Below are 24,876 nucleotides of genomic sequence, written 5' to 3'. Positions count from 1 at the left end.
GTTGTTGCTTTTATCACCAGGACTCGGAAGGGCGGCTGCCATGTGGTGTCTGCTTGTGCTTCATTAAACCCTGGCCAATCAGATGTCCTGGGTCATCAGAAGTCACTTGTCTATTTTACAGCAGGTCCTAGTTTCCTCACCGTGAATCTAGAGCTCCCTAGCCACGAAGACCTGCAGTGACTAACTCCTTTCGGTGGGGAGAAGAATTGACTGATGGAGCTGACTTCTCCAGATTCCACTCTGCATGCTGATCCTAAAAAAGCAGAGGATAAAGTATTTCCACATGTTACCACTTTTGATCCTCACACTGAGAATAGAAGTCAGTATCTACACAGAAGAGAAGTGGATCTCGGGACAGGAATCCTGGCCTGCCCAGTGCTCCTTTATCATCTGCTTCCACTGTTCCTGCAGCCCAGTGTAGGATGTTGTTACGTCTACCATCTTGAAATAGACACTTCCTTAGGGGTGGTTTCCTGTCCTGGGTGATTTGATGGATATTTGTTCTGCTGAATGTGGTGTCTAGTCTGGGTGTCTTTCAAAGGGGAGCAGTTAATGGCATCTGATGGACAAGATCCATAGCTATTCCTTTCCTTTTTCAGTGACAGTTTCATGAGATATAATTAACATGTCATACTCTGCACTCATTCATAGTGTATAATTCAGTGGTTGTTGACTTATTCACAGAATCACACAACTGTGGCCACATCAGTTTTAGAACATGTTAAACCCCTCCCCCCCCAAAAAAAATGACCTAAGAAGTACTTCTTTCCTCACCCACCCCTGTCCTGTAGTAGGTCTTCATAGATTGCCCTCATGTGTGGTCTCTTACCAGGGTAATGATTGAGGTTCATCACTTGGAGTGTGTGTTCACACATCTTTCCGGTTGAATGGACGTAGCTCATCTCACCAGCCCATCGTTTGGTAGACAGGTTCTTCTCCCTTTCATCTTCTATGCATGTGTTTTTGTTTTTCATGGGTGAATATTTAGGAATAAGATTATTGAATCATATGTTAACTTTTGAAATTTCTTCTTAAATTAGTTCTGCTGACTTGTATTTTGTCCCTTGGAAATTTGTCAGTTTTATCTAAAGTTTTAAAGTTTATTGGCCAAAAGCTAGTCATAATGTTCCTTTTCCTCCTTAGTATTGAAGGGAAGGCTGGGTTTTCTTACGCTTCATATTCTCCTCTGTACTTGCTTTGTTTTTGTTTTCCTTGGTCATTCTCACCAGAGATTTCTGTGTTGGTTTGCTGTTGTTTTTTATATCTTGGTGGTCAGATGGGTTGACAGGTTTCCCCTCATAAGGAATAGAGTAGAGCATCTATGAGCAGGGGGGCCAGAGGATCAAGCTGGTGTAATTGGAAGTCCCTGCCTCTATTTCTTGTCTCCTTCTCTCTTGTCTTTCATCTCTCTTTCTCATCTCTGTCTCTCTCTGTCTCTCTCTGTCTCTCTCTGTCTTTCTCTCTGTTTCCCTCTCTCTTTCTCCCTTTCTCCCTCAGGATATAAAGCTCATATCAAAGGAAGGTGTGTACAGTGCTTTCCTTCATTCTCCATTGTGCTATTTGATTAATGACACCCCTCTATTTTTCCTCAACATGCCAGGACTCGCCATTGAACCTCATGGAAAGCCTGTACTTTGATTACACATTTGTTTCTACTTCCTGATGCAGGATGTGCAAGCTTTTCTTTTCTTGGCCAGACAGAACCAAATACAAGGTTATTAACACAGAGTATCTGGCCTGTGTACCACAGACACGTCCAGCCAGATGATGATTACTCCTGTATTTCTAAGCCAAAACTTGCCTAAACAAGTCAGGTCTTTGAGCCTCTATTTCTTTGAGATTTTCTTTAAAAAGGAGGATGGTGGGGTTAGGCACCAGTGGCTCTCACCTGTAACCCTAGCTACTCAGGAGGCTGAAATCTGAGAATTGTGGTTCAGAGCCAACCCAGACCAGAGACTCTATCAGGTGCTTTTCTCCAAGGAACCACCAAAAAGCCAGAAGTGGAGCTGTGGCTCAAGTGGTGGAATGCTAGCCTGAAGCACAAAAGCTCAAGGACAGTACCTAGGCCCTTGATTCAAGCCTGAAAACCGGCACAAAAAAAGGGTGATGGTGGCTCTTGACATATACAAGTTAGGAGAACGCTGTGCAGCCGTTGGCCCTCATTTCTGTGGTCAATAGTGTCCTAAGAATTTTCAGAATTCTTCCATTTAAGAAGATGACTTCATTTTTTTTCCAGTTTTTAAAATGTATAGCAAAGTTAAACTCAACCATGAATATTTAGATCTTCGTTTTTTGTAAGTTTCCACCTATATCCATCTTTTTATCCATCCATGACTCTATCAAATTTTGCTCGTGTACTTTAAATTGTAGGCATCAGTGTATTTCCACGTAAAACACTTGCCATATCTGTCATTAGCTGGAGTTTAATACAGCCTCTGGGTGATCTCAGTGAGTTTTGAGTATATTAAGACTCATTTTATGGTCCAGCATCTGGCTTACTGTGACACGCGCCCTTCACATCCTTGAAAAGATGTGTGTCTGAGGATGTGTGCTGCTGCTGTCTACACTGTGTCTATGGTTGATAGTTGCTTTTCAATTCTTTCTTCACTTGGTTTTAATTTCATCAAATGGTTACATTATTTGCTGAGAGAAAAATATAGTAATCATCAACTATGATGAAGAATCATCTGTGACACCTTTAAATTTTTGCTTTATGTATTTTGAAGTTTTTTCCTACATGTCAGTGATGACTGTGTCCTGCCAATAAATCCCTTCTCAACCCCTATTGACTTGTTTCCTTATCTTTAGTGATGCTCTTTGTCTGTAAGTCTAGTCTGTAAGGTTAGCATAGCTGTTGCCGTGTGGTAATGGAACCACGCTATGCCCAACTCACGCCTTTTCTTTTTATTTTACAAACTTAACTCTTTATTTTATGTTTTCTTTTATCTTTATTGAAAAGGTGATGAGCAGGGGCTACAGTTACATAAGAATGAGTGCGTTTGTTTTTAAACACTGTTAACCATCCCGCATTTTCTCCTGACCAACTCACTCCTTTTTCTCTGCAGTCATTTTAAACCCTACCTAATTTTTTTTTTATTATTTAAACTGCATTGCTTTTCAAAGTGGCTACCACATTGAGTTGCTTTTATTTTTTTTTTTTTTGGTCGGCCGTGGGGCTTGAACTCTGGGCCTGGGCACTGTCCCTCAGCTCTTCAGCTCAAGGCGAGCGCTCTACCACTTGAGCTACAGCGCCACTTCCGGTTTTTCTGGTGGTTATTGGAGATAGGAGTCTCACGGTCTCTCCTGCCCGGGCTGGCTTTGAACCGCGATCCTCAGATCTCAGCCTCCTGAGTAGCTAGGATTACAGTTGTGAGCCACCAGCACCCAGCTCTGAGTTGCTTTTTAAAAATCTATGACAATATCTACAAGGGTTGAATTCAAAGGTTGAATTTATGAATAAATTTGACTGTCTTTTAATTCGCTCCTTTTTCTCTGCTATTATTGGTTCCTTTGTTCTGAATGAGATAGACTGGTGTTATATATGTTAAGTATATAGTTATATATGAATAATTATACATTCATATATAAATCTATCTGTCCACTTTTACATGTTTTAGTGTTTGCCCTAGATTATCAGATACAACTTTAATTTTCACGTAAAGTTATTATTGCATCATTTCTTTTAGAAGATAGAAGTTTCATGTATTCCAACCCACTTTCAACAGCAGTTGCTGCATATGTTAAAGCTGTATACATTCTAAATCACAGGAGGACATTGTTACAATTTTTTATTTAAGAAATTCTATATATTTATTTTTGAACTCAGGGACTTGTGTTATTTCTGGCACCCTACCACTTGCGCCACACTTCTACTTCCAGAAGTAGAAAAATGTATTTGATATTGTACAAGTATTTATTGTATCTGTCTACACTTTCATGTGAATATTCAACTTTCATACTGGACCTCTTTTTCTGTTAACCTGAAGGAATTTCTTTTAACATTTCTTTCTTGGAGGTCTTTTTAGTGATCATTTCTCTTTGTTTTCTTTCATCTAAAATATTTCCTTGCTTTTATTCCTGAAAGAGATATTTTCTGGATATAGAATTCTGGTTGACAATTCTTTTCTTGAAAGTATGATATTTGGCTCTCATAATTCATGAGTATTTACTTAAATTGGAATTGCTGTGTATATAATGTGTCATTTTTCTGTCTTTCCAAAATGTTTTTCTTCATCCTTGATTTTTACTAACTGGAATATATCATGCCCAGGTACATTTATTTGGACTTTGCTGAAGTTTAGAGTCCTAGATTCTTTTATATTCCTTTGAAGTTGGTTGATTTTTAATAAATTATATTTAGCAAGCATTTATCTTTGTTGGACTCTTAATAGAAATTCTACCTCTTGGACATCTCGTGAGTCTCAGATTTTTTCTTTTATGCCCAGCTGGACTTCACTGAGTCTGCTCCATACACACTAAGTTCAGGCATAATTCAAATATTCAGGCAAAGTCTGTACACATCTGGGGCTCCTACTCTTCAGAGCACATTTCCCTGTTCTTCACACCACTTTCCCTGCTATGTTTGCTCCAAACTGCCTGCATGAGTTTTCAGTCAAGGAAAATGTCTGGTTCTCTATTCGAATTTTATTTCCATGTGCTGCTGACTTAGCCATCCTCACACCAAAAGTTGTAAAGAAAGAGTAGCTGGCTTCATGGTTTTTCCTTCAAGTGTCTACTGCCCTTGCCCTGTAGTTGCTGTTTATTTGAAAAGAGTTTGTCTTGAATTCATTGTTGCCATTTGCAGGAGCAGTTAGAGCCCCCCTATATATGCTGAAACTTTTCTATTCTTCCAGACTTTGTGTTCCCCAGTTTTAACCTATAAACTGTTTTTATATCTATTAAATGCCAATGAAATTGTGGGAACAATTATTCTTCTGAAATATCTTGGAAAATTCTGCTTCATGGGAAGCCTTTGTAGTTCTCATTACTTGCTAAAATAAAGTGAGAAAATCCCTGATCCAAATAGGCACCTTGTGGTCAACATCAAGTGATTGAATAAATGTTAACTCTTATCTGTCTACCTCTTTGCTGACCCTAGTGGGGGAAAAGCCAAGAGTTAGGCAAACCTGTTATATAGCGAGAAAACAGAGAAGCCACCTTTCCAGAGCTAGAATTGGGAGTCGGTATCGGAAAGCTGGTGAACGCAGGTGGGCTCTTGTCGCAAAGATGTGCAGCCCCATAAATACTCAACACTGTTAGGAAACTGAGTCATGAAAGCCAGAGAGGAAAGAAAAAGCAGAAAAACAATACTAGCAAAACAGATCAACTCCAATGGAGAGCTGAAGTAGGACACCATGGTGACCAGAGAAGAGCCAGAAGACAGGACACAGGACATGTGGCCTGAGGGCCAGGAATCTACCGTCCGTGTCCCTGCTCAGGCCTTTAGGAATTCAGGCACACCCATCACCTGGAAGGCGGGACTTCCCCACCTCCACCACGAAGACAAGATGGCACCCAATACCCTATCAATCACCGCGTGGCCCAGATGGTGCCGGCTAGATTCAGCATCCCTACTTCAAAGTGGGGGAGCATCTCTCCTGCGGGAAGCAGATCACTTTGCCCACACTGTAACTACCACCTGGGTCACAGTCTACAAGTGTTCTCATGGTCCTCGGCCCAGACCGAGGTTTAGAACTCAGCGGAGCCAGTGTTCTAATTCCCGTTGTATAGATACTGCTTCTATGATGTCTGAGGCTTCAGACGTTAAAGCAGTCACTGAGGAGTTGGGCTCAAAGCCACTTCTGTCCGTTTCTGGACCCGGGTACTTGATGTCTCTCCCCCTTGGCCAGCAGCCCTTCCGCTCTGGTCTTCAGGTCCATTTCCTTCAGATCTGCTCTGCCGTGGTCTCCATTCGTCTGAGGAAAGAGTTTTGCAGAGCTATATGGCAGCTCGTGCTCCAGGCCCCCGTGGGCTGAGATAGATCTGCGTGGAAACACAGGCCTGTCTGCCTCAGTCGTGATCACCTCGGGGATCACTGGCCTGCCTCTGCTCTAGCCAGGCCATTTGGAGCAAGCCAGTCTGTCACAGCTGGGCTGGGCTGGGCTGGGCCTTTCCTTGTGCTGGTATGGACGACATCTCTTCTTTCCTGGCTGTCTCCGTGAGGGGTCAAGGGGTGAGAAGGAGGCTTGTCCTAACTGCCCGACCTGGATCTGCCCCCAGACCCTGGTGCACTGCCCATATTTTCCAGGCCAAGGTCTAAGCCTGCCTAGTAATCCATCTCACAGGTTCTGACTTGGTCACCTCTTGGAGATACTGATGGCATGTACCCTCCCAGGGCCATTTCCCTGGTTGCTGTGATACCTAACCAGCACTTGGCTTTTCTGAGTATTTGGAGACAGCCATAATCCCAACCTCTTCCCTTACTTCCCTTCATACTGACCTCAGCCTTTGCCCAGTACAGTCTTGTCAACTTGGGATGGAGCAACTGCAGCCTTTCTGTGCCATGAGGACAGTGGGAGGTACTGCAGATCCTCATTCACAAAGCTCAAAGTACAACGTAGGCTGGGAATGGATGGAGGCACTTTTCCCGGTGCCTACTTACTGCCCTTGGCCTGTGTGGTCGTGGGTCCCTGCAGGAGACAGCTGCCATAGCCTGGGTGGGGTGTGACCTCCCCATTTCCCCTCGGCGTCTGGTGTCCTCCAGCTGGGCTCCGCACCCCTGCAGGGAAGCAGGTACGCTCTGGCTAAGTGTCTGATTCATTCACTTTTAATTTTCACATCTCTTCTCCATCTCATTATGATGTTTCATTTCCTTCCATCTGGCACTATGAGGCTTTCACAGTATGAAATTTAAAATGAAGACGATAATATTGGTTGGAATAGAACAGAGCAGAAACTTTGCAATTAAAATAAACTTTAGCATTTGATTTCCTCCTCCTTTCTCTGTTCAATAATTTGTGTCAGTGTATACAGAGATGACAAAGGAGATACAGTGTGAGGCAGAGTAACAGAGCTGCTCAGACGGAGCAAGTTCCATCTGTCACGGAGACCCTGTTCCCGGGGCACAGGCTGTGGAAGACCGAGGAGGTGTTGGGGATGCGTGTGTGGGACAGAAGAGGGCAGGTGTCAATCAAATGAACCAACAGAGAGTCCCGAGTGACCAGTGGACACAGTCCAGCTTGCAGATAGATGTACTTGGCCTGCCGAGTGTTTAAAAAACTAGATAAAACAAGCTGTATGTCGTTTAAAAATATAGAAATTGCAGATTCGGTCTTGTTTCTGACTCTGCTGAAAAGCAGCAGAGTGTGGTCCTGCGGGTCTGCTGGGGCAGGCAGCCACGTCAGCAGAGGTCACGTCAGCGGCTTCCGTCCCCCGCACCGGCAGGCCCCCGGGTCTGTGTTGGCCGTGCCCTGGACTCAGCTATCTCCTTGTTGGAGGGTTGGGGGTTTGAGCATGTTTGGAGGCAATGTCAGTTACAGTCGTTCAGATCAGATTGGGATGTTTTAGTTAATCCTGGCTGTAAGCATTTCCCACCAGGAAGTGGAGCTACCTGTGGCTCCTCAGCTCTGACAGATAGGTGTTTATGTCCACTTTCTGCCTGGAGGCTCGGAGCTGGAAGGAGAAGCTAAATGGGCAGAGCAGAGCCCGCCCTGCGAACGGGGCACGGAGCGGGGAGGCGTGTCCAGGCTGGACAGGTGCTGTCCTCCTGCCATTCAGCCTTCTGTGTCCTGAACCTCCCTCCTGGCCTCCTGCCCGGCTTTGGGCACCTGCCCCACATGCACCTGATTGAGTGCTGCCCACTACAGTGCGGAATCGGCCTTGCAGGCATTTTCACTTCTGCAGGCCCTGGGGCCCAGCTGTGGCATTACCTCTTCCAGAACCTTCCAGGGCCTCCACCTGGGCTTTTGTCCCTACACTGCCCCTCCCCCCAACATAGCCCCTGCCAGAGTATGGAAGAATGTATTGCCTACTTGTCTGTCTGTCTGTCAGTCTCTTGAGATGTCTGGCCAGTTCTTTGAGCACAAAACCGTCTTTGATTTTTCCATACCTCCCAGTACCTAACAGAACCTGCAGGCCAGACAGGGCCAAGGCTTAATGCAGTCATCCTCAGCCTTCGAAAGCCATCTAGGATAGCTCTGCACACCTGGAGAGACGGAGAGGTGGCATGACCAAGACTTGCGCATCAAACACTTTCCACTGCCTCCCTTGCTGTGTGACGCTCCATCTAGCTGGTGAGCGGCGTGCTGGACTGACAGACTGACAGTGGGTGCAGACTTCCGCAGCCCCTCCAAGGCTCGCCAGTCTGTATGGCAGAGGACAGGGCACTGTTTTGTTGTTGCATCTTAGGAATCTATTTCTTATCCTTAATTATAAACTGCCCCTTGCCCAGGACTCCCTCCCATGCGTGTGTCGGTCGCTGTGGCAGTTCAGTGTTAAGGCAGACTCTTGGAAGATGTTTCTCGTTGAGTCAACCTCTCACAAGATTGATGTTTCTGTCTTCAAATCCCCAAGATTCACAGCAGCCCAGGAAGTGTCTCCTGCTCCACGTGTCTTCGTCACACGTTTCTCGCCTTGTCTCTTTCTCTGAGCCACATCTGGTACTGAAGCAAGCATCAGGGCCACTGTGGCTGCTAGGTGGTGATGGCCTTGTTGGGTGCCGATCCAAGAGAGCTTCGTCGCCCGTGTTTAACTCGATTAGAAGCCTGGGTGGCAGCGTAATAACACGTGACACGTTCACATTTCTACTTCACACTGTGTCTTCCAAGGGCTTTTCTTCTTGGTCCCGCCTGTCTGCCAGGAGATGGTCCAGAATTCCTCGCTGTGATGTCTCCCCTCCCTGCCCCGCCGTTTCCTGTGTCTGGTGCTGAGCTCTGCTCGCTTGCTTGCCTTGATCCTCCACTTTCCGTGACTGCCCCAGCCCCCCCCCCGTCCCTCCCCCCCCCTTCCATTCCCCCCTGCTGGTCTGTTTTCATCCTGAAGCTGCCTACAGCCCTGGCTAGTTCCAGAAGCTTCCCTGGAATGAGGTTTCTTTTCTTCTTTGAGATAATATCCGCTAACCCTACCTCAAAAACATTTTTTTAACATGTTTGTTTAGCAGATAAGAAAAAAGATGTAGAAAGTAATTTTAAATTACTCTTATCTCCAGGTAGACCGCCATCATGCAGATCCATGGGTATCCATAGCTGGGCCTGAAGCCTTTGTTTATGCCAAACAGGGGTTTCACTTTCCATAGTCCGCCTTTCCCCGCAGTGGACCAAGAGCTGTTACTGACGCTCTTCCAGAGCCTTTTCTCCTCCCCCCCCGCCCTCCCCCCAGTTTCGCAGTGTCTGTGAACACAGGTGGTGGAGGAAGCTGCTCCTGGGGCCGTGGTCCGGTGCGGGGCCCACGTTCCAGCGTGGCTTCCATGTGCTCCCTCGCCGTGCCAATGTGCCAACTCATTCCAACTCCCTCCTGGACCCTCTGGTTAGGATGACCGGCCCCTGCTGGCCTGGGGGAAGGGCCTAAGTCATGTGCTTTTCCCAGCATTCCTCCTGGGTCCTGAACCCTGCTGTGCCCTCCTGTCTGTTCTCGCCCGCTGCGTAGTCGTGCATCTGCAGACAGCTGGGGCGGCGCTTCGTCCGCTTGCTTGTGTGCATAGCACGCAGTCCTCTGCCTCACCGGGCGCTGGCTCTGAGGCCACGGGTTTGAATGAGTGGAGGCCTCACTCAGCTGCCCCTATGTGAGGTCTGTGCATAGAGCAAATCCACTGAACCTGAAGCGAATGTCAGTCTGTTTTTAAAAATTGTAAAGTCCTGGAGAAGCATCCTAATGGGGAGCGCAGACCCGAGGAGTGCCTCACGAGTTCCATGTCCTGCTGCCAGGCTCAGGACAGACGACTGTCTTCTTGCGTGGCGTGGAAGGGTGGCTGTCAGCTGGTGCTGCCCGCCCGCTTGTGTGGGTACCATGCTAGACACTGGGCCGTTTTCTGTTATTAATCCTCGTGGGAGTGCAGGGGATGGGTTTTCTCTTAGAATGAGGGAGCGAAGGCCCAGTCAATGAGGAAACGTGGTGTTTCAGAGCTGGCTTACCGGGTTCTCAGTGAAGTAGCAGGACCCGCAGGGCCTTCTGTTCAGAAACTGGCTGAGTGCACGCCTTTCCCTCTGCCCCCTCCCAGCAGCTGCGTCCAGGCTTCAGATGCGAGTTTCTGTGCGAGCGCCTCAGCCGTCCTTCTTTCCCAAGCCGCTCACAGAGCGCGGTCTGCTGTCTGCAGACAGGCCTGGCAGCGAGAGCACGAAGTAACGGCTTTCCGGGAATGCATCGCGTTTTCCCTGCTACTCCAGTGAAGCCAGTGTGGGGCTCCCTTCCTCGGTGAGAAGGCGGGCCTCGGAGTGGCTGCTGGTCCTCACAGGCCCCAGGGCTCTTGCAGCACAGGTGTGCCAGACCCAAACGTGAGCACCGCACGTCACGTCATCTCGCTCTTTGGCCAGTGTGCCTCCTTCCGGGGCCACACCCATGTCCCCAGGGAGCCTGTCCAGCCGCGGCTGTCACGGCAGAGGGGAGGCCTTCGCTGGTCTGCAGGCAGGGGCCCAGGCCTGTGCTCGGCCCTGGAGGCCACGTGGCAGAACTGAAGGTGCTTCCTGTGGATAGGAGCATTAAAGAGACTCACTTAGCGGTGTAGGAGTGATGATTCAGACGCGGGCTGATTATCAAGTAAGAGACCACACTGTGTGTTCCTCTCAGACGGCCCCGGAATGCAGGTGAACCAGCTGTGCACAGTCTGAGAGAGCTCAGAGAGCCCAGCCCCCGCATGGTCTGTGGATGCCGTCACCCTGGTTGTGGACTGTTCCCATAATAGTTCCCAGTGCTCCCAGCGAGGGAGACCGGTCCCAACAGCCGGCATGTGCCCCTGCCGTGCTCCCAGGCGCCTCCTCTCCCCCGACCCTCACCAGCTGCTCGGGAAAGCAGAGCTCCAGCCTCATCACCCGAGCAGGGCCTGCTGCCATGCAAGCATGCGTCAGGGTGGGTTGCTGGAGGGAGTGTCACGATTATTCTGTTTGGGTTTGGGGATGTGTTTTGTGCTAAGTGAATCCTGCTAGGTACAACCTCTCATGGGGAGTTTTATAAGCCCTCTCCCAGCTAAGGATGGAGAGAGATGGGAAGGATGCTCAAGTGTTTACAAAACAACAGCGGGTACCATAGTGGATGTCTTGTTTATGGCGTTCCTTGTGTTTGCCTTAAAGCGCAGTTGCTATCATTATTATATAGAAAAGTGAGAGTCAGATAGGCTAGGTAGTAGATCTGGGTCATATACCTGTCTGAGGTAGAGCTGGAATCTGGATCTCTCCTATGCCAATCAAGGACTTTATGGAGATTTTTGTAGTTAATTTGGTTTGCTTCTTTCTGTCTGGTGCTAGGAATCAAACCCAGGACCCTGCACCTGTTAGGCAAATGCTGTACCACTAAGGTACATGCCCAGCTAATCTGGGCCCTGATTTGAGCTCAGACATGCATAAATCAATCTCCAAACTTGGCCCAGGAAGAAAAGAAACCAAGTCAGGACTGTCTGAGACCAGGATGAAGAGGGCAGTTAGCAGCGGAAGCAGAGGAGCCGTGTGTGAGATGTAGTCGGCTGGGGCCCTTCGGGAGTCAAGGCCAGCCCTCAGTGTGCGAGGTCTGGACCAAACCGGGAAGAGGTGTCTGCCCATGGTTGGAGGCGGAGGGGGCCCTTGTTCGTGGTGCAAAGCTCTGGCCCGCTGTTACCATGTGGTGCCCTGGTGTGCAGCCGGTTGCTCTGCTTTGTTCAAGCATGTCTGCGTGGATTGGTGAGGCAGGAAGTGTGATGAGGGAGATGACCCTTGACCTGCCAGCGCGTTCTTGGGTACTGCCGCTTATCATTATGCGGTTTCCTTATGCAGAGTTCCGCATATACGGATCTTCTGATTGGGCTGTATGTCTTAAAGGCTGGGAGAAGTCTCATTTATCAGTTTCCTGTTTTAGAGACAAGTAGAAACAGTAGGTACAGGAGCTGGTATGGATCTGGGTTCTGGGTCTAATCCCTGAGCCTGTCCTCAAAAGATTTTTCAGACAGTAGGTAACAACAGCACTTGGCTATAAGGAACCACCACGAGAGTCATCAGACATGACCAGAGAAATGCACGGGTAGACCAACGAGGGGCTGGCGGCCTTGCTGGTTGCAGGGTGGGAGGTGCTTGCTGGAGGGCCGAGGCCTCACCTGCTGGGAAGTGCTGTGTGCCTGTCACTCGCTTATGGCACGCGGACATACCATCCCTAGAGGTCAGCTATGAGCGCAGGGCTTGATGTCCTTTCACATGGCTCGTTGCACGGTTGGCTGAGGCTCTGGCACGTCCCCCACAAATCTCCCCATCCCAGCACTCAGATCAGCTGCCCTTGTCTTGTATTTGTGGCAGGGGAGGGGGGAAATGGCCAAACTATACAGTGGTCTAGGCCTCAGCTCCCACCCGGCCTGTGTCCCTCTGTGGAGGTCCCGTGCCGGAAGCCTGACACCCAGGAGGCGGGAGGCCCTCCCTGCACGGTGGCCGGGCTGAGTGAGGTCTGGCGGTGTGAACAGGCCTCTGTGTTGTGGTTTGACGGTTCTGGGGCCCCCCTCGGGGGTCTTCATGGCTGCCTGCCCGTGTGCCGTACTTCCGCCACTCAGCTGCGGGCTCCAGAGCGGGGCCTGGCTCTAGCAGAGCCTCTGGACAGCTTTTGCCTTTTCTTTCCACTTGAATTGTGTTGCTGCTCTTAGGTGCTGTTGTAAAGCTTGACAAATTCCCTGTGAATAAAAGGGGAAAAATTGAAGCATAAATCATCCAGAAAGTAGCATTTTCTAATTTAGATGTGTGGCAAAACAACTCGGGGTGATTTTTATTCTTTATTTCCAACACAGTTGCTCTGACAGTCCGTCGTCAGCTGCTGGCGAGTCATAAATCAGCGTCATATTTCAGCGTGGAGTAGACTTCTCATTGTAGCATTCATGTTTTCCTCCCTCCGCTCCCGCATGGGAATTGCGATGCTTGATGATGCTATGATAAGACATGATGGTGGCAGACGCGGTTATGAGGATGGGCTGATAAATCACGGGGCCCACGTTGCCCCGTTGCTGCCTCAAGCAGAAACTGTGCCATGCAGCCTCAAGGCCGGCTGGCCCCAGCGTCGGGCCCGCACGGCCTGCAACCAAAGCAGGGATTTGGCGGAACTCTGCCACTCCTCACTTGCCCCTCTGTGAAATGGTGGCGTTGGCGCCGAGCTCTGTAACTGGTGCTTGAAAGCAGCTTTCGCTGAAAAGCACAGATTCCACACACAGACCGGGGAAACAACAGAAAGCAGGATAACAGCATGTGCCCGTGCCCTTTGCTCCCAGCCATCTCCCCCACAGCCAGCCTGGAACCCAGAATACAGGACTGAATACAGGACTGATTACGACTCTACAAGACATGGAGGGGACATCACCCCACCTCCACCCCAGGGAGGAAAAAGAAAAGGATTAGCAGAGACAGACCACTTGCCAGACAGCAAAGAATCTTACTGTTAAGGGGCTTGGAGCAGCCACTTGAATACCCCAACTGGGATTACTTAATAATCATGCAGGGCTGAGAATGTGTCTCAGTGGTAGAGTGCTTGCCTAGCATGCATGAAGCCCTGGGTTTGATTCTTCAGTACCACATACACAGTAAAAGCCAAAGTGGCATTGTGGCTCAAGTGGCAGAGCACTAGCCTTGAGAAAAAGAAGCTCAGGGACAGTGCCCAGGCCCAGAGTTCAAGCCCCAGGACCAGCAAAAAAAGAAAAAAAAAAAGAAAAAAGTACTAATAATCATGCATACCTCTCTTCCAGTCCTAAAACCCTGAAATAAATGCTGCCTTCCCTTTTCCCACAGCTGCCTGTGCTGTGTCATAAACTTTCTTTCTCTTCCTCCCACCATTACTCATCATTCACTTGGTGCTTTGGAGCAAGTGGCCAGCCTTGACCAGAGCAATCCAAGAGTTTGAGCTTGGACCCCAAAATCTCCTGGATTAGCTCCTAAGGAGGCCAGGGCAGCTGGCATGCAGTAAACTGAAGTTTCTCTATGGTTAATATCCTCTTTGTCAGATGACAAACAACCTGGCAAGTTTGCGTCCCAGTGAACTAGCAACTTCTGGTTGTAGAGATGAAAGTAGAGTTATGCAAAAGTTCTTCCCTTACCTGTGGCAGGGCCTGGAAACAGCAGGACAAGACTCAGGACCTTGGGTTGTCTGAGTGCCAGGACAAATGAACTGTTGGGGCTGGTGGTGGTTCAGGCCCTGAGGGCTGATTGCAGAGAGGCAACCTGCTTGGGCCTCAGGCTGCCATTGGGATGCACTGACATCTGCACTGGGAGCCCACGGGGCTGTCCAGGTTGTCCTCCTTGGGTGGCCAAGGTTGCCTGCCCCTCTTTATCCCTCCCTCCCCCAGGCGGAGGAGCTCTCCTGGCACTGATTGACAGTGCAGGCCCTGTGCACAGCCAGGCTCCTTGCAGGGCCAAGCATGCAGAGGCATTGTATTTGGAGGCTGGAGATTACCTTTGCATATTAATCTGTCGGTGGCACCTTTTTGTCCTTTTAATGTCTGGGCTATAAAGAAGGGGAGTGTGAAAAGCAGTTTGTTTCCTGGAAGGCTGCTCCCACACCGTGCTGGGAATGCAAAGCAGAAGTTCATTTTCAAGGTTTTGATCTAGTCATTAACTCCCTTGTCTTCCCCTGTAATCCTGAGCCCCCCTCCTCTTGCCTACACCACAGTCTAGAGAATCATTTTGCTTGCGATTGGCTCTTCTCCTTTTGCTCACATGACTTGTCAGCTAAGGCTGCCTGAAGCTCAGAGACTGCACAACCCCCTCCTGGGGTCAGAATGAATAGAAGGCTCGGGGGGAGAGTCTTTGTCAGCACTGTCCTCAACCCAAGTTAAGTATTGCTCCATCTAAGGTAGCTGGGTGATCCCAGATGTGAGTGAGGGGTGTGAAATTAGGATCACACAGACATGTACTATGTGCCACACGCGATGCTGAAACCCTGTTCAATCAGAGTAGAAGTTTGCACATGTGTAGTGCTGTCACCAGGAGGGGTGCCCTCTCTAGACCCTGGAGGGTGGACGAGTCAAGAGCAGAGACAGGCCAGAATAAGGAGGGAAGATTCCAGAGGCAGGGCCTCAGCCTGCGCTGCGGGGCCTTGCGGGACACCCTGATGGACCCCACAGCCCACTCGCAGGATTTCCACCAGAGCGCCTCAGACTCCGCACCTCCCGTGCCCAGAGCGCGCAGGTCATGCGCAGAGGCTCACGTCAGCATTCTGAAAGTGGTAGAGGCCTGCAAGTCAAGAAGGACAGCACAGCTGTGGACAATCTGTTGTGCAAGATGACCAAAGCCCACAGCTGGGCCATGTGTGGCGACTCACGCCAGTAATCCCAGCTGCTTGGGAGGGAGAGGTTGAGTAAAGTGGTAGAGTGCCTACCTAGCATGTGCAAGGCCCTGAGTTCATTCTCAGTACCACCCCACACACACACACACACACTTGTACACATACAGGAACCAGCGGCTGCCTGAGTGTAGAGAGGCCCGGCTCTGTGCCCGAGAACAGCTGTGTCCTAAAGCTCTTACAGGTGTCTTGTCTTCCCTGGTGTATACTGATGGCCTGGACCGGAGCTGGAAGCCACCTCGGTGCTATGCAAAGCTGAGTCCTTGTGGCTCTGCCTGGGAAAACAGAAAGAGAATACCTAAAGTTGAGCAGATCGTTGATGATGAACACATTTGAAAGAGAATCGCTTTTTTATTTCAAGCAAACAGAACGGATGATCATTCCCATTTTGTTATTTGCACATTTTCCCCACACTAGAGCTGGTGTTGCGCGCCGTGCGCAGGGCCCTCTCCCCCCGCTCCTGTCTGCCTCGTGGTTTGGGAGCACGCTGGCACGACGGTGGTTGGGACTCCAGGAAAATCAGCCGTGGTGCAGTCCTCCTCCCCGACCCTCGGCTTCCTAGAGATGCCGAGGGGGGATAAACCCACCAGCCACCTAAACACTCACACTCTTGCTTGTTTTTGCACTGTGTCTCGATGTGGTGGGTATGACTTGGGTTGGCCTTTGGCCTTGTCGAGTAGTGATGGTCCGGTCAGCCTCTACCCCACTTTGCATTGCCGGACTTGGTTGAGAGCTTAGCCCTCAGCTCTTCAGGCTCACCCTTGACACTCTGGTCTGGGGTCTGTCCCATGGTGACCTATAAACCTGGAACACATAATTCTCATTATGACCCACAGATCCGCATCGTGCGGGATCTCCCCTCTGGCCAGTCTCGAGAGGGTCATGACATCACTGAAGGGAAAGCAGCCAAGGCTCCAGCACACCCTGGCACCTGTGTCCCCCACGTGCCACAGCTGTGATGCTGGTGTGTGAGGCAGGAACCTCTGTCTGGTTCTCTGGTCTCTGCTTGGTCTGTCCAGTACGTAACGCAGAGGTAAACCTGAAGCTTGTGTGAGGAACTGAAGGTTCAGATCCTTGTTCTGCTGTCTGTGCCTGCACTGTCCTCTTGGATCTCCTCGGGGATCAGGCTGAGATCTAAGTCCGAGCTCGTCCCTGGCTCCCTCTATCTAGGTCCCTTCTCCCTATCCACGGCCATCTGCAGGGGCTCTGCTACTGGCCCTGGCTTTCCTAGATAGGAAGGTGTGGGTGTGGGGCAGGTCGGAGCTCATGCCCAGTGCCCAGTGAGTGGGAAGCGTTCCCCGGGTCCCGTCCTGGGCTGCTTTTCCCCATTTCCCCCCAGCACTGGGCCTCTGAGAATTCATGTTGACTCTCTAGAAGTCTTCTAAATTTATTTCGTTTTGTCTAAATATGCACCCTATAAATATATTTGGTGTTTATGCTATTTGTTGATGGTGATGAGCATGTTATTTTATACACAGATGATAATTAGGCAGTTTCCAATTTGCAAATCCCTTTGGGAATTCCGGAACTTGGGGATTTTCGTTTTCCTGCTCGCTGGGTTGGTTTGGAAAGAGGCCCTGCAGGCCCTCCAGACAAGTCTCTACACAGTCCTTTCCTGGCTCACCAGGCCAGCAAGGCACGCGTGCAGCCTGATTTCTGCCCGAGGGAAGTGAGCTGCAAGCAGATAGAGAGGTCTGGTGATGCGGAGGAGGGCCGAGAGTTGCCTCTTGGCAGTGGAGGGGCCCGGCCTGTGCTGGCTGGGCAGAGGGAAGGCGGCGGGCCCCCAGCGGCCAGCCATGGCAGGGCCAGTGCAGCGCCTGGCACCTCACTAGGCTGGAGACAGGGCAGAGGGAGCCGCCACTGTAGCCTGTGCGGGAAGGACACACAAAAGGAACACGTTTCTGGAGAGAAGCAGGCTCGGGGAGAGCGTGTGTGGCGGGGATGCTGAGTTGAGGTGCCAGTGAGAATCGATGCTGGAGCAATGAGCCTGAAGCAACTGTGGTTTTTTGAACGATTTTCTTAGTAAGAAAACACCCTCTTTCTGGACACTGGTGACTCACACCTGTAATCCTCGCTACTCAGGAGGCTGAGACCTGAGACCACTGGGGCAGAAAAGTCCATGAGACCCTGGTCTCCAGTTGACCACAAAAAAGCCGGAAGTAGAGCTGTGACCCAAGTGGTAAACACCAGCCTTGAGCAAAAAAGCACCCGCGTCCCGAGTTCAAGTGCATGCACACAGACACAGACACAGACACACACACACACACACATGCACACACACACACACACACACCCTCCATTAGCTTGGTGTGTTCACCTTACAGATAAGAAGGAAGAGTCACAGGAACAAGGCCCTTCCGTGGGTCATGGGCAGCACGGTAGAATGAACCTGCAGTGACTTCCATGTGTCTGGGCTCAAGGCTGCCAGGACAGAGCTGAGTGTCTGAGGAGTCTCTTCTTCACTAGACACACTGCCCCCTCTGCCTGGCAGAGCCCTCGTGGTCCACCACCAGCCTTCCTGTGGTCATGCACCCTCGTCTCCTCTTCATGATGGCGGGTGGAAGGAGATGAGAGAGCACTGCCAGGGACCAGCACGAGGCGTCTGTGGTGACGCCAGCCTCCCCAGGGGCCGCCTGCAGGCCTGTGGCACTGGCACAGTGTGAGTCTGATGGAGCGCAGCGTGGCTGGCCAGCCTGCTGTGTCTGCCCTGCCCCGTGAGTTGCTGGGGGTTATAGGGAGGCAGGCTGGGAAATTTGTGCCTGATTTAAAGAGTTCTGTCAAATAACAAGCCAGGTACTGGTGGCTCATACCTGTAATCCTAGCTACTTGGGAGGTTGTTATCTGAGGGTCACCGTTTGAAGCCAGCCGGGGCAGAAAAGCCTGTGAGACTTTTATTTCCAATTAACTACTCAGAAAAAGCCAGAAGTGGTGATGTGGCTCAAGTGGTAGAGTGCTAGCCTTGAGCAAAAGCAGCTCAGGAACAAAGCCCAAGCCCAAAGTTCAAGCCCCAGGAAAGGCAAAAGCAAAAACAAAAACAAAAAGCACCAAAAAGTACCAATCAAAACAAACACAAAACCCCATGCAATACAGTCTTTTATAGGCCCAGCACCTAACAGGACATTTTTCACGCTGAAGGGCTTCATAGCCGTGGAAGACAGACGAGGGGCCTGTGGGGTTTTGTTCTTCCCAGTCTGTTTTCATTTACCTTTGCAGCTGGCTGTGTGCCAGGCCCCGGCGCTGGCCCTGATGCCACACTTGGGTGGATTTTCTAGTCTCATCCATCTGTAGCTGCTCTGTAAAAGCTATCTGAGGATTTGTCTCCGTTGGTTCTTTGGCTTCTAATTAGCTTGTTGAGGGAATCGACCCTGTCTTCTTAAGTCCAGAGGTCAGAAGCCTTCCATGGATCACACTGCCTGCTTCCTTCAAGCTGCCAGTGATGCTCAGATCTGTCCTTCCTGTGACTTCAGCTTCCCTGGGCCTGGAGGGAGAAGACAGCTGTCCGTCCGGACCCTGCTTGGCATAAGCTGGGTGGATTTGGGCCACGCCCTTTTCTCTTTGCCCCAGTATGTACTGGAGGAAGGTGGGGAAAGGCCCTCGTGCTGGCACAGGCCACCGGGAATGGGGAGGATAGGCAGGGCCTCTGGGGGATGGCGTGTAGACATAGCAGCTTCCCGCACCCCTGGCCCCTGCCCAGTCACTCCATGAAAGGAAGGTCCGTGTGCTGTTGGAGACCTGGCACCTGCAGGTCACGTTATTGCTGGGGCCCCCATTTCTTCCTTCATCTGCTTTGTGAGGACCCATTTTAAGGATTAATCTTGAGGGGGAAATTTTAAAAAAGAAGTTAAAGTATATGAGAGTGCAGTAAAGACTGAGTCAGTATTCTCTCCTTTGCCCTTCATTGCCTTCTCTTTCTGTTCTTCAGTTCTTCCTTTTTGTACTGCGTTTCCTGATTTCCTGTCTTCTGAAAACTGGCCTTGGCGTTCACATCTGCCTGTGAGCTTAGGGAACACTTGGGCTGGTGGGGGACAGTCAGCTGTCCCCCACAGAGGGCGCAAGAATGATGGGAGCTGCTCCCATCCCATCCATCTGACGGAGTGAGGGGGGTGGGGAGGCTCCTGGCTGTGGTTCCCACATCTTCAGAGATGAGCCAAGGCCACTGTGCAGTCTTCCAGCACACCAGTGGTGAGGGCGAGGGGCAGGGGCATGCTCTCTGTAGTGATCGGTCCTCTCCATGAACCCAGCCAGGTATTCCAGAGTTACTCCAGAGGACCTTAGAGGTAGATGAAGGGGCCTGCTCTTCACATCACATTCTGCTCCAGCTCCTCCTGCGGGCTCTGCCTGCTGTGAAGGCCGCTGCGCATCCTGCAGTTCAGCCACTCCCTATAAAGCACTCAGACCCACCCAGCCACACAAGAAAAAGAAACTGCAGAAAGACTGACTTTCTGTGACAACTGAGACAGCAGGAAAGACATCCTGCCAAGTGCCAGCTATACCCTGGCCTAGCCCCTACTTGGAAATAACTGGCAGGAAGGAGCTTAGAAACCAGATGACTGTCCAAAGGCACAGTGAGTTATAAGCAGACGCAGACAGGGCCCAGATCTTTCAGAAAAACTGATTAGAGTCCAGAAAGCCTTATTGAGCCACTCCTCAAGCTCTGATTTTTATACATGCATATGTGTGTTTGTGTGTGTGTCATTCCTGGGACTTGAAGTCAAGTCCTGGGCACTGTCCCTGACTTGTTTTTTATTTATTTATTTACTTATTTATTCTGAAGGCTGGTGCTTTGCCATTTGACCCATACCTCTACTTCCGGCTTTGTAATTGTTAATTGGAGATTAGAATCTCATGGACCTTCCTGACTAGGCTGGCTTCAAAGTGCTCAGCCTCTTGAGTAGCTAGTACAGATGTAAGCCATCGGTGCCCAGCTGACTGCATAATTTTATGTGTATACATAATGAGTTATACAATAATCTATAGCTAGGTGCTATTGATTTACCATCTATAGATCATGGGTAGAGTTCCTCTCAAGATAGTCACAAGGGCTTTCTTGCCACCAACAGGCTTTGCTGAAGATCTTGGCCACAAAACACCTACTTTTACCTGTCAGCTTAATCTGAGTTATCTTTTGGTTCAAGTCAGAGTGACCTTCCTTCTTCTCCCCCTTTATTTGTCCCTGTAACATACCTTTACTGAATGACTACTGTGTGTCTGAGTGAGTGCCAGTGAATGGGGTTTTAGACATCATGAAGCCACCTCTCCTTGCCTAAGTGAGTCTGATGCTGCGGGGTGGGAACAGGCTACAGGAAGTTAGGAGAGTACCAGATGGGGGACTGGGAACTGGGGACACAGAGGTATGGAACAGAAGAGGGAGAAAGACATGGACTCTTGGTAGCAGGGAAGGTTATTTGTTCCTCATTTATTGGTCTGATTATTAACTGAGTGACTACTTTGTGCCATGTGTTGTATTCCAGGCCTGAGGAACTCAGTAACAAGACCCTGCCCTCAGGGACCTAAGTTCCAGGAGACCTAAGAGAATTAAGTCTTTATGCTCACAGGAAATGTCTTTCCAGAAATGAGTGAATGCTTCAGTAGGGATTAAGAGCTATCCTAGACTTACACTGATTATTACAAATGAGGGAAACCATGGAGCCTATGTTTCTTTGGGCCTGGCTTACTTTATTTATATGTTTTCTTCCAAGTCTTTCCATTTCCTTATGAATGGGGTGGTATCATTCTTTCTGATGGAAGCATAGAATTCATATATATATATATATATATATATATATTATATATTATATATATAATATATATATACATATAATACACACACACACACACACACACACACACACACACACACACACCATATTTTCTTGATCCATTCATCTACGGAGGGGCATCTGGATTGGTCCGTATCTTAGCTATGGTGAATAATGTTTCAATGACATGGTTGTATTGGTAGCTTTAGTATGGCCTTGTTTGTGGTCATTTGGATAAATGCCCAGGAGTGGGATTGCTGAGTCATAGGGAAGGTCTATGTTTAGTCTTTTGAGGAACCTCCATACTGCTTTCCAGAGTGGTTGAACCAGTTTACACTCCCACCCACAGTGTCATAGGGTTCCCTTTTGGCCACATCCCTGCCAGCATCTGTTGTTAGTAGACTTCTTGATAATGGCCATTCTAACTGGGGTGAGGTGGAATCTTAATGTTGTTTTGATTTGCATATCTTTTATGGCCAGAGATGTTGAGCCTTTCTTCATGTGTCTATTGGCCATTATTTTTTCCTCTTCAGGGAAGAGTCTCTTTAAATCTTTAGCCCACTTATTAATGGGGTGGTTGTTTCTTTGGGGATTTGTTTTGGGGGGATTTAATGTTGTGAGTTCCAAGTATATTTTAGATATGAGACCCTAGTCTGTTGTATGGCCAGTGAAGATCTTCTCCCAATCTGTGGGCTTTCTGTTGATCTTGCTAGCTGTGTCCTTTGCTGTGAAGAAACTCTGCAGTTTAATGCAATCCCATTTCTTTGATATGTTGTGTCTCTGGGTCTTTATTTAGAGACTAAGGACAGAGGAAGAGAGGATGCTGCCTCTGCTTGGTAGGAGTGGCCTGGGGGGTTCTCTAGCTCTGGCGTCAAGGATACAAAGCATTCAGGAGAATTTTCTCGGGGCAAAGGCTAAGGCTGATCTAGAGACAGCATAAGGCCAAATGTGCGGACAAGCAATGAGGGTTCTGTGTGGCGGAGGTGGGTCTGTGCAGAGCCTGAAGGGGCTGTGGGAGGAGGGGGCTGAGTAGCCGGAGTGTGATGCCAGCTGGGGAAGTGGCTGGAGGAAGAGGGTGCAATGGGGAGGTGGCGGTGGGTGCAGAGTCTAGGAGGGGTGTTCCTGGTGGGCTTTGGGGGTGCATGCCAATATTCTGTATCATTTTAGCCACGGCAGAGTGCCTCACGTGGGCAGCGTACTGTGCTCTGTCTGCCTCGCCCGTTGCAGAATGGAAATCCTCATCCGGGGACACGGGTCTGCTCAGAAGTCCAAATCTGTGACTGTCTGCACGCTGTTGCACCAGCTCTGCACCTCAGGAGTCTATTATTTCATTTTCTTGAGATGAATCTGTTATGAACTACTAATGATAATGATTCATTACACTGCCTCATGCTGGCCTGTGCTGATTCTCTAACAGCTAGCAGAAGAAATTGCTCCATTGATTAATTCTCTGCTGTCTTCTTTCTTCTCGCAGAATGGCTATTCAAGTGGATAAGTTCAACTTTGAGAGTGTCGCTGAATCCCCTGGAGAGAAAGGACATTTTGCGAATCCAAAGCAGCTGGAAGAGGAGAGGCAGGAAGCCCGCAGCCTAGAGATCAATAGCAAACTGGACATTCGCTGGAGAATCATATCCTTTTGAGTGTAGCCCACTCTGAACGGGGCTGCACCTCTGCCAGCCCCCAAGTGCCGAGAGGGACCACAGGGGTTTGGTGTGGGAGATAGCGCCAAATGACTTGGTAAGAATGTATAGACCACAGAGTTGGCGTTGGCTTATCATCGAGTTCTGCTTATTGAGGTGTCACTCCCATGTGGGAAAGGTCTTCTTGAGGCTGATGCTGTTCCTGACTTTGGCTCACACATTTCTTGACAGGGTTGGTGTTCATACTAGTGGACAGGTCCTAATGGCCACCTATCAGAGCTGAGCTGAGAAGGTTTCTCAGGCTGACAGTTGCAAACCTGGGAACCAAAACCCAATTGTACAGCCTGGCAAGGTGTGAAGGTACCCCGTGGAAGCCATGGGGCTTTCTGAGGGAAGAGCGTGCCACAAGCAGCGGAGCCTGCCCTGCGCTCTCACCCCACTCTGCACCCAGACCCCTGTCTGGCTCATAGTCTGCACTCAGCCGAGTGTGGGTGCGCTGCAGAGACCCCCGTCATTTCTGCATTGCCTACATCAGCCGTCTGTCCTGAGTGCACGAACAACATCCGTGCTGTGGACGGAGCAGGCCCAGGGCCAGCTGTGGACGGAGCAGGCCCAGGGCCAGCGCTCTCTCTCTGGTATTTTGCCGGGCTGCTAGAGCGAGAGAGCAGCTTGAGGAGGTGCGTGCAGAGCCCTGCTGTGGACACAGCCTTGTGAGGTTGTTCCCCCAGTCACACAGCTTCCATTTCATGAGATCTGCATAGTGCAAGGCAGGCCTGGGTGGATCCGACTCGGTCCTGTTCCACTCAGCAACACCCAGAAGAAGGGACTCTAAAGAGTGACTCATTCTCACGAGCCCTCCTGCTCTGGGCTCAGAGGAAACAGGAAACCTGGGCACTGGGTCTGCCACCCCTGCGTGCACATGCCCCTCAGGTAGGCTCCGTCCTTAGCAGCTCAGTCCTGGGCATGTGGCAGCACTGTGGTATCACGGTGGCCATTTGTTGTGTGCTCCACTGGACCAGTCCCAGATGAGCTGCGAGTCTCTAGCTCAACTCCCAGCATGGGCTCATCACCCTGTCTTGCATCTGACGAGGTGCATCTCAGGTCAGGAGTCAGTGATAGAGGACCCAGCCTTTGAACCCTCATCGCCCGTCTCTGGGCTTGAGTCTCAGCCCAGCATGCTGCCTCTCCAGGACTCATGTCCACCAACACGTGGCGTTCTCGAGAAATGAGGACCAAAAAGTTAGCTGGGTACCAGTGGCTCACGCCTGTCACCCTAACTACTCAGGAGGCTGACATCTGAGAATGGTGGTTCAAAGTCAGCCCTGGCATGAAAATTTGTGAGACTCTTATCTCCAATGAACTACTTAGAAAAAGTCAGAAGTGGCGCTGTGGCTCAAATGGTAGAGAGCTAGCCTTGAGCACAAAAGGGGCCCAGGGACAACACCCAGACCCTCTGAGTTCAGGCCCCAGGACCAGAAGAAAAAAGGAGAGGAAAGACATTTCTTTTCTTTAAGGCTTGATTCCTTTAAGTAGTTGACGTCTCTGTTTTCTATATTTGTTTCGCAGTTCTTGCAACAAACATTTAAGAAAGGCTTGCCATGTGCCACCCACATCTGTCCCCCAAACATGCTGACTGGAAGTGGGTGGGAGATTGGCCCTACGGGGCAAGAGAACTGGTGTTAAGGCCATCTTCTCCATCTCTGTCTCTCTGTCTCAGCTGGTGGTAGCATCTGCCATGGGATGGGTGGCAGACTTTGCTATTATGAACCTGAATTCAAGCAGATGGAAAGACCAAAGATTGATTTGGCTAATCATTTCATTAAGCCTTTAATAATACTTTCAAATATTTATACTCTATGAAAATAAGAAATAGTGAGCCTACTTTGAAATCCGTTCATAGCTACAGAACCTACTCATGTGTAGCACATTGGGTCAGGACGTTGCCACAGACATAGGCCCCCCTGTCTGTGTGCTGTCTACCCGAGGGTCTTTCCGTTCGGGTCACCTCCGTGTCACTGAGAATACCACCCCGAGGCTGAGTGTCTCCCGTGTCC

General features: G+C 49.8%; 1 protein-coding gene across 1 annotated transcript in view; it reads left to right on the top strand.

The window, feature by feature from the left end:
* Trappc9 (trafficking protein particle complex subunit 9) overlaps window positions 1–24,876 on the top strand; it is a 451,464-nt gene that overhangs the window by 342,139 nt on the left and 84,449 nt on the right. The window contains exon 20 of the mRNA XM_069991461.1: window positions 22,657–22,810. Within this exon, the coding sequence (XP_069847562.1) occupies window positions 22,657–22,810 (154 nt within the window). The remainder of the gene's footprint in view (window positions 1–22,656; window positions 22,811–24,876) is intronic.

This window comes from Dipodomys merriami, unplaced genomic scaffold (assembly GCF_024711535.1).
Source record: "Dipodomys merriami isolate MVZ:Mamm:240054 unplaced genomic scaffold, mDipMer1.0.p SCAF_4, whole genome shotgun sequence".
In the NCBI taxonomy this organism is placed as follows: domain Eukaryota; kingdom Metazoa; phylum Chordata; class Mammalia; order Rodentia; family Heteromyidae; genus Dipodomys; species Dipodomys merriami.
Note: the sequence above shows the minus strand (reverse complement) of the source record. Positions and strands in the feature narration are given on the sequence as shown.